General features: G+C 44.4%; 1 protein-coding gene across 1 annotated transcript in view; it reads right to left on the bottom strand.

Moving 5' to 3' along the window:
* The window catches only part of LCP1 (lymphocyte cytosolic protein 1), a 55530-nt gene continuing 46205 nt past the window's right edge, over positions 1–9325 (bottom strand). The window contains exons 14-16 of the mRNA XM_019936554.3: positions 8160–8283; positions 4764–4888; positions 1–1820 (exon numbers count right to left, since the gene is read on the bottom strand). Of these exons, the coding sequence (XP_019792113.1) occupies positions 1688–1820; positions 4764–4888; positions 8160–8283 (382 nt within the window). The 3' untranslated portion in view covers positions 1–1687. The remainder of the gene's footprint in view (positions 1821–4763; positions 4889–8159; positions 8284–9325) is intronic.

The following is a 9325-nucleotide window of genomic DNA, read 5'->3' as shown; positions in this document are numbered from 1 at the left end:
TCCAATACAGGGAACATTTTATTTGGAGAGAACTTGAGCATTACTTCATTTTCATTGTCCTTTAAGGCAGTAACATGCTTCCTGGAGGCAGATGGGGGAGAATTGTCTGAGGCTACATGGTGAAGTGCAGATTAAGACAAAGCCAACCACTTTGCATTTGGATGCAGCAGAAACACAGGTTATGGGCTGGGAGAAGCCCCATGTCGGCTTCCTGAGCCCACTGCCAAGGAGCAGATCTGGGGAGATGCATTTCAATTGCTTTGAAAGATGGCTAATTTCCACTACATACCACCCCTAAAGAAGATACCTCATTGACGAGCCCTTCCACCACCATAGAGGGGGTCTAGTGTTGGTGCCCAGTGCTCTGTTGCTATTTAGCCTTTGGTAAGTTTTCAAGGAAATTGCATAGTCTATTAGAGCTGCTCAAATTCACACTGTTCCTCTGGTTTTATTTTGGAATTCTTTAACTATCCAGTCATTAGCTCTTTGCAAAGCAATGCAGCCAGTTCTTACCCAGCTTGACACCTGGCTAGGTATGTGTGTATGTGAGTGTGTGTGTGTGTGTGTTGGCGTATGGGGGTGAGGTCCGGGTAACCGGTCATTGGCACATATGGCCCCTGGGAACTTGAGGGTACCAAAAAAGTAAACATTGGTCCTATGGCCTGGCAGTAATCACGTGCACTATGATCTAAGAGCAAATGAAATCAGAGCAAGGTGGTTCCCAGTCACCAGATATCCAGCCATACTTGATCTAACACACAGAGCTAAATACACGGAGAGGCAGCACCCAAGAACAGATGCTTTTTTTTTATGGCTCTGCACTGCCCCCTAGTGTCTTGCTGCTCAATGACACCCTCCTTGGATAGAACCTTCCACCAAGAGTTAAGTAAGAATCTATTTGAAGGCACAGTGTTCAAGATGTTAGATCTGGTCAGAGCCCAAATCGTAGGGTTAAAAACAGAGGGCTTCCTATTGGCTGAAAAAATAAAATCTGATGACATTTGGGACCCTAGTTCTGAGAAAAGGCTCTGATGATGAGTCTTGGGTCTTCAGGTTACCAGAGACCCTTGGAGATCCCAACAGCCTGATTTGTCAGATGATCCAAATGGCCCCAAGAGAAGGATGGCCAGCAGAGGTCGGCCACAGAGAAGGCAGAGTTCTGACAGAGTGGACGGCAGAGTCACAGGGAGACAGAGTGCAGAAGGGCTACACGAAGGAGGCTCGTAACAGATCAAACGCTGGCCTCCAGAAGCCAGTTTTAGGGCTGGTCTGATGATTCTCCCCACCTGGTTCTCACCCTAAACAAGAAAGCAGCCGATTTAAGCTGGTTCGAAAGATTATGTTAAAGTTAACAACACTACATACAGCTTCTATGCTTGGCTATAATGGCAAAAGCAGAAAGGGTGCCTGGAAAATAAGTTCTTTTTGTCTCTAGATTTTCAAAGCAATCAATTCAATCATAAAAAAAACTTTGTAAGAGACTGGGTCTTTTGCAAAGAATAAAGCACTTTTTGTTAAATACACGAAGGCTACTTGGCTGATCAGATACACGTGATTTTTGGAACCTTGTATAACGTCACCAAGTTGAAAACTTCGGAATGGTTTGACTTGTCCCCGTGTTTCCCGGGAGCACCCAGTGCTGAGCAGTCAGAAACGCATGCGCGCCTCCAGTCCTGCCCTCTGGGCCTTACACCCTCTTCATTCCTTTCCCCATGAGGCAAGCAAACACTGTCATGACCATCTTGGGGTTCACTTCCACCAAGTCTTCTGGAAGGGCATATACTCGTGCTCCAATTTTGCGGGCCATAGAGATGGCATACCTAAAAGAGAAAAGAGGGGGAATGAGGGGAGCCCAAGCAAGTATGAAGCGGACCCCTGAGGATCATAGTTATAGTCATTCTATATAATCTATACTATATACTCTCTACTCTGCACTATAAACTAGCTGCTAGACAGAGCTCATTCCTGGTATGGCTGGAGCCAATCACTGGGTTCCTCCTGAGATTCGAGGGCAGATGCTGGCCTGACAAAGCTCCTGACTCCATCAGACTTGTTGTCCAGCCTCGTGATAATGACCAAATTTATTATTTGTCCTTACAGAGCTTCCTAGCTAGCACCACTTTTGGTGCCTACAGCATGCTTATTCGCTTGGGCTGTACAGTGCAGAAAATGTCATAGAACTGAACAAGAGTGTGTGCTAGGGAAAGTCTGCAGACACCATTTCAACTACAGAAACGTTTTTACAAGGCAGAAAAAGGGGAAATGCATCTGTAATACCTCGACCTTACCCATCAAGTCCTTTCTTCCTTGTTCCATTCTAATCCTCGCCTACATGTATGTGTATTTATTTATGATACTATAATAGTAGGATAACCAGAGTTGTTTGGTTTTTTTTTTTTTGCAGTACGCGGGCCTCTCACTGTTGTGGCCTCTCCCGTTGCGGAGCACAGGCTCCGGACGCGCAGGCTCAGCGGCCATGGCTCACGGGCCCAGCCGCTCCGCGGCACGTGGGATCTTCCCGGACCGGGGCACGAACCCGCGTCCCCTGCATCGGCAGGCGGACACTCAACCACTGCGCCACCAGGGAAGCCCCTAACCAGAGTTTTATATTACACATTTTTCACATAAGATTACCATAGCTGTAGCAGAATAGTTTTGCTCTGTTTATAGTTATATGAAGATAATTTTTATTAGCTGCAGTCTATTTTCAAATGAGCCCACACTATTACCTGGCAGTTCTTTTCTTCTCCTCATTATCTAGTCACTTCTTGCAGTGGCTACTCCAGAGATTCTCCATTCCACCCAAAGCCCCACTACTCCCTTTGCTCTCCTGAAATGACTTTACTCTTACTTTATTGATCAAATTAATTTAAGAGCATGGGGCCAGAGCAACCCCGTTTTTTCTCTTTGTCCATCTCTCAATCACTTCCTCTATATTAATTATTAATGAAATAAAATTAATTTTCCCATTATAAAATAGAGGAAAAATTATGAAAAGGTTAGAAAATAGAGCTTCAGACACCAAACAAACCATGCCCAATCCTGCCACCATAGCCGCCGTTAGGACTCTATAGAATTCTTTTTACCCATTTTTCCAAGTAATTTTGTACCTTTTGCCCTCACAGGACAGTGCTTAGGGGCCTGGGCTCTCAGGTCAGACTTTGAATTTCAGTTGAACCACTTGATAATTGTAAAACCTTGGGCGAGTTCCTTAAACTTAATCACATCCCTCTTGAACATCTATAGGTTCAAGGTCTTTTTTTTTTTTTTTTTTTTTAATTTCTGCGTCTTCATCCATGTTCTTCCCTCTGCTGGAATAGTCTTCCTAGCTCTTTCACCTGGTCCAGCTCCTTCTTACTTGTCCTTTCAATCCATCCCAGCTTAGATTACTTGGTAGAGCTTCCTGTCCCCTCCACAGCACCCTGGGGTCCTCCTTCCGTACCATCCCTCACACTCTAGTGTAACTGCTGTTGAATTATTTCCCTTCTCTCCATTAGATTGTGCTAGACATCAGCATACCAGGAACGCACGTCCCCACTTTCCCAAACTGGGCACAGAGAGAAGGGCGCTGCTGGGATTAGATACATAGCAGGGCTGCTGGGCACTAGTCATTCGTTAACCCTGGACTTGTGTTATGGGTTGAATACGGCCCCCCACGAAACATATGCAGAAGACCTAACCCCTGGTACCTCAGATGGTGATGCTATTTGGAAAAAGTGTTATTTAAGGTATAGCTAGTTCAGATGAGGTCATGCTGGGGTAGGTTGGAGCCCTAATCCAGTATGACTGATGTCCTTATAAAAGAGAGGGAGAAGAGACACAGACATACACACACACAGAGAAGACAGTACGTGAAGTCACAGAGACACAGGGAAGGCCATGTGAAGACAGGGTTGGAGATTGGAGTGGTGCATCTATAAGCCCAAGGATGAGGGAGGTGTGGGACACATTCTCCATCCAGGCCCTCAGGAGGAACCAACCCTGCCGACACCTTGATCTTGGACTTCTAGCCTCCAGAACAGTGAGAGAAGAAATTTCTGTTTTTTGAAGTCACCTCGTCTGGGGTATTTTGTTATGACAGACCTAGGAACTAATACAGCCTGCTCTGAGAAAGGCGCCTCTCTCTCTAGGAAGGCAAGCTTTCCATAAAGACCAGATAGCAAATATTTCAGACTCTGTGGGCTTTGTCACAACTATTTCAACTCTGCTACTGTATCCAGGAAAGAGCTATAGAAACTATGTAAATAAAACCTGATGTATAAAAGCTGACAACAGACCAAATTTGGGCTCTGCTGACCCTCATCCTACAAGTAAAGCAAACAGCAGTTGCTCTTAAGCTGGTGAAGACTCTGGTCTTGAACCCCAGCCCTGCCCAGGCACATCCACAGATATTCACAAATAGAATGTTTATATTTGCACTCACCGTGTACAAACTCTATTCAGGAAGCCTCCCATAGATCATGATTAGGAAATTGGTTTTATGAAATTACAGGCTTGCTTATCAATCAGAAGTCAACTGTTTTCAATTTCAATGGTTTCAATTGTTATCAATCGTTTTTGTCTCGTTCCCTCTAACACCTGGAGCCTTAAACTGCTATTGCCCAGTATTGAAAATAATGATGATGGGACACAGTACGTCATGAGAAGAAAAAGCATCAACAGTGAACCTAGAAGTGTTTGCACGAAGGCACAGGCACTGGAGTTCACAGCTCCCCAGATGCCGGCTCATCCTTTCCTCCCTGACCCCAGGTTTATTTACGTACTTTGCATTGTTGAGTTTCTCTTCATCGTTCAGGCTTTCTGTCTTCAGGAGGTCATAGTTAATGGAACCTGGTTGAATGGCATCAATGAGATCCAGGACGGGCAGACTTGTACTAATCTTTGGGTCCTGCATAGAGAGAAAGCATGGGTTTTAACAATATGCTCCCAAGTTCTATTTGGCTCAAGGAAAGTAAGTGGTGCTTTCCTCTTAAGTACGAATATATACATCCTGGTGTGGGAAATGCCACAGTGTCGCACATGGTGTTTCAAACCAGTCGTCATTTCTGTAGCGGCATCACTAGTAGCTTCCTGGTGGTTCACTAAGTGGGGGAAATCCATTGTCTGCCAACAGGCAGGGAGTCATTCCCAAATAGTGAATGGAAGGAAGTTAGAGCAACTAGAGAAAAGCAGAGAGGTTGATATATAGTATGTTTCATTCAAGTACTGGTTATTAGTAGAGGAAGGGATGATTTGAAAAAGAAACCACCAGAAAAGAGAGACTAAAGACATTAAGAGGAACCCCGATTCATTTTCAGGGGACATCCCAGAGGTGACACGCAGGGAGAGTGATGCGGGCTCAGCTGGATGGGATTCAGTGAATGCTCCTTTCCTGGGGACCTTAGGGAAAGAAAAGGGTCCATAGGTCCAGGTAGACAGTGACAGCAATTATGTGATCAAATGCAATGACTGCAACTAATATCCATTGGTGTCTCACAGTTTGCTCAGCACTTTTTATAGGTTATCTCACTTATTGCCACAAGCCTTGGACGGAGGCATCTAATCTTAATTTACAGCAAGCAAAGGGAGTTTCTGAGGTTAAGTGGCTTGCTAATAAGTGGTGGGGCTGGGATCTGAACCCAGGTATTCTGACTTAAAATCTTGGGCTCTTTCTTTGGCGTCTGTAAACAGTTTGATGGACACACGCAAAGCTGTGAATGCTTTTTTTTTTTTTAAAGGTTCTACCTGACTTTTTTAAAAAAGGAACATTATTTATTTATTTTTTTGGCGGCGTTGGGTCTTCGTTGCTGTGCGCAGGCTTTCTCTAGTTGCAGCGAGCGGGGGCTACTCTTCGTTGTGGTGCGCTGGTTTCTCATTGTGGTGGCTTCTCTTGTTGCGGAGCACAGGCTCCAGGCACGCAGGCTCAGTAGTTGTGGCTCACGGGCTCAGTAGCTGTGGCTCACGGGCTCTAGAGCGCAGGCTCAGTAGTTGTGGCTCACGGGCTTAGCTGCTCCGCGGCATGTGGGAACTTCCCAGACCAGGGATCGAACCTGTGTCCCCCGTGTTGGCAGGCAGATTCTTAACCACTGCGCCACCAGGGAACTCCCTGTGGATGCTTTTAAGGTGTAAATGCACAAAACTCTGCACCTGTGAGTACAGACGTGCCGAGGCAACTGTGTGTCACCATCTGAGCATAGTCAAGTTCAAACACCTCATACCTTGCGGGTCCAAATCAGAACCAATTCTAACAAAGGAGCAAGACACAGGACCCCTGCAAGGTGCTAGGTCTCCAGCACTGGCCCTCTGTAGAGGTAGAATACTATTTTAAAAGATAGAACGGGTCCATTTTTATTTATTTTCTGGGTTATGTAAGAACTACCACAAAATTAAGACCAATATACATATAATCGTAATCTAATTTCCACCATTAGCCTGAGCTTCTATCTCCATAGAACTTTTTGGTAAAGAAGCACAACGGAAACAAAATGCAGAGATTTGAGTTTCACCTTCTTTCCCACTTCCTTCCCACAGTCTTGGTGGACTGACAGGCAGCGAGATGGCCAGCAGCTGGCAGCGTTCATAGGTGAGGAGGGCCCAGGACTGTTTCTGCAATGGTTAATCGGGGTGCGCTGTGCTCGGTTTTTGAAGGGTTTCACTTAAAAGCAGTGTGGGGCTAATCTGACATTTTCCTTCTGTGGTCCTTTTGACCTAATCAATTCTGCAATGACTCAGCGGGAAGACAGGAGAAAATTAGCCCAGAGCATCACAAGAAGCAAAAAAATTGCCAAACATTCCCAAGAGTGAATCCCCACAGGATCACCCCGGAAGCTGCTGGGTAAGGAAATGGGATGCATTCCTGTAAAGTGGCAACTGTTTTACAGAGAGACGCATGCCCGGGGCTATTCACTTCATAGCCATGGTCAAGTGACCTATAGATACCCTCCACTCTATAACCTCACCTCGCAGGTGAAAGGTGCTTTCCCCTCCCTGATGGACACCACCTGCAATTACTAGCTGTAACCTCAGGAGTTAGATGAGCCCCCAGTTTCCTCACTATAAAATCAGGAAAATGGTGGGACTGCCCTGGTGCTTCAGTGGTTAAGACTTCACGCTTCCACTGCAGGGGCCGCGGGTGGGATCCCGGGTCGGGGAACTAAGATCCCACATGCCGCCCAAAGCAGCCAAAAAGAGAAAAACATCAGGAAAATGGTAAAGCTGTCTTCATCATGTCTGTGAAGAGAAAATGAGGAGCCCCCCTGTTACAAACAAGGAGCCCCTAGTACTGAGACCACGCTCCATCGTGGGAGCACCGCTCTACTGTACTGTGCGCCACCGCCTTCCCAAATCTCCTTCTGGAAGGACTTGCTCACATCTGTCACCAGCCTCCACTTCGACCTCCAGACCAAACGGATGGTAAGTAGAGGGAGGACAGAGCTGGCCAATTCCTGTGCTGAGCTCACAGGGACTGGGCGCTCCTGGTAGAGCCCAGCCTACAGACATACCTTCTGCCCTTTCTGGGAGGGGAGAGATTTTCATTTTTTCTCTTGATTTTGAGGGAAAGGATTGATAGCATGATGAACTGCCTCACCCGCCCTCTGAAGGGGGTCCCTCTCAGCCACCCTGACCTTTAAGCCAGGAAAATGTAGTTAAGATATGACGCAGACATTATACTGTCGATCAAGTACACAGGGCCCTTGAGGAAGGATCCGGCTAATGTATAAAACATGAGTGAAGAAATGTAATAAAATGTCATACTGTTATTAATAAAAATGGGATTTGGATACAAGTAAACAACTGCTTTTTTTCTCAGGAAAAAAAAAAAAAACATCCCATGGGAGATCTCTTAGCATTTTACATTTCACCCTCATTATGTTAACAATCTGAGCCGTGGAGCTATGCACATTTAAAAAACATTATATGTTACATTACTTTGGAAGAAAAACATCTAAAATCCCGTGTAAAACATGATCGGGTTTTTAAAATTAATTATTATGGGAGAAAACGACAAGAAATCTGTCAATGAAATGGCCTATGAACGTCAAAACAATAATGGGTCATTCAAGCAAAATCAAAACGGGAGGGGGAGCCTCAGAGACCTCACACTGAAGGTCAGTCTTGAAAACAGAGTGGAAGCGATAAAGATAAGCATAATGGCCGCGAGCAGGAGACACGCACGTTACCTTGAAACTAGAGATGGATGAACTTTTCTCCGCTTCCTTCAATGTTTCATTCACCCAGTGGACAATAGTGTCATCGTTGACCTTCTGCCCACCTCCAAGTTCTTCAAGAATATTCAGTGTGTACCTGAACAAAATCAAGAATGATTTCTGGAGAAAAGTCGCTAAAGAATTCACTATTGTATAGCACAGAGAACTTTATTCAATACTCTGTGATGACCTATATGGGAAAATAATCTAAAAAAGAGTGGATGTATGTATGTGTATAAGTGATTCACTTTGCTGTACAGCAGAAAGTAACACAACATTTTAAATCAACTATACTCCAATAAAAATGTTTTAAAAAAGAATTCACTATTCACAGAGAGTCGCCAGCATAGAAAAGTTTTTTTTTTCCTGTCTCAGAAGATGGCATGAACACCATTACATCTGAGGAAAAAAGAATATGTAATGACACTAGTTCCTTTTAGAATAACAAAATAGAACTTTATACTTAGAGTCAGGTGCAGAGCGAATACCACTGTCCTTGTACAGAGAGAAAGCAGAAGAGAAGCAGGGAAAGGAAAATGAAATAAAGGATTTGAACCAGTGATGCTTTTCTTAAAGGAACTACGAAAATCAAGGAACAATTCAACGTTAGAAAAGCCCAAGCACTTACATCCGGAAAAAACTATAGTTCAAAAAGCTACAAGTACCCCAATGTTCATAGCAGCACTATTCACATTAGTCAAGGCATGGAAGCAACCTAAGTGTCCATCGACAGACGAATGGATAAAGAAGATGTGGCACATATATACAACGGAATATGACTCAGCCATAGAAAGAATGAAATAATGCCATTTGTAGCGACATGGATGGACTTAGAAATTATCATACTAAGTGAAGTAAGTCAGAAAGACAAATACCATATGATATCACTTATATGTGGAATCTAAAATATGACACAAATGAATGTGTCTATGAAACAGAAACAGACTCTCAGACATAGAGAACAGACTTGTGGTTGCCAAGGGGGAAGAGGGTGACCGAGGGATGGATTGGGAGTTTGGGGTTAGGAGATGCAAACTATTATAATAGAATGGATAAACAACAAGGTCCTACTGTATAGCACAGGGAACTATAGTCAATATCCTGTGATAAACCATAATGGAAAAGAATATGAAAAAGAA

Source organism: Tursiops truncatus, chromosome 18, assembly GCF_011762595.2.
Source record: "Tursiops truncatus isolate mTurTru1 chromosome 18, mTurTru1.mat.Y, whole genome shotgun sequence".
NCBI lineage: Eukaryota > Metazoa > Chordata > Mammalia > Artiodactyla > Delphinidae > Tursiops > Tursiops truncatus.
The sequence above is the reverse complement of the archived record's forward strand: the minus strand, read 5'-3'. Positions and strand labels throughout refer to the sequence as shown.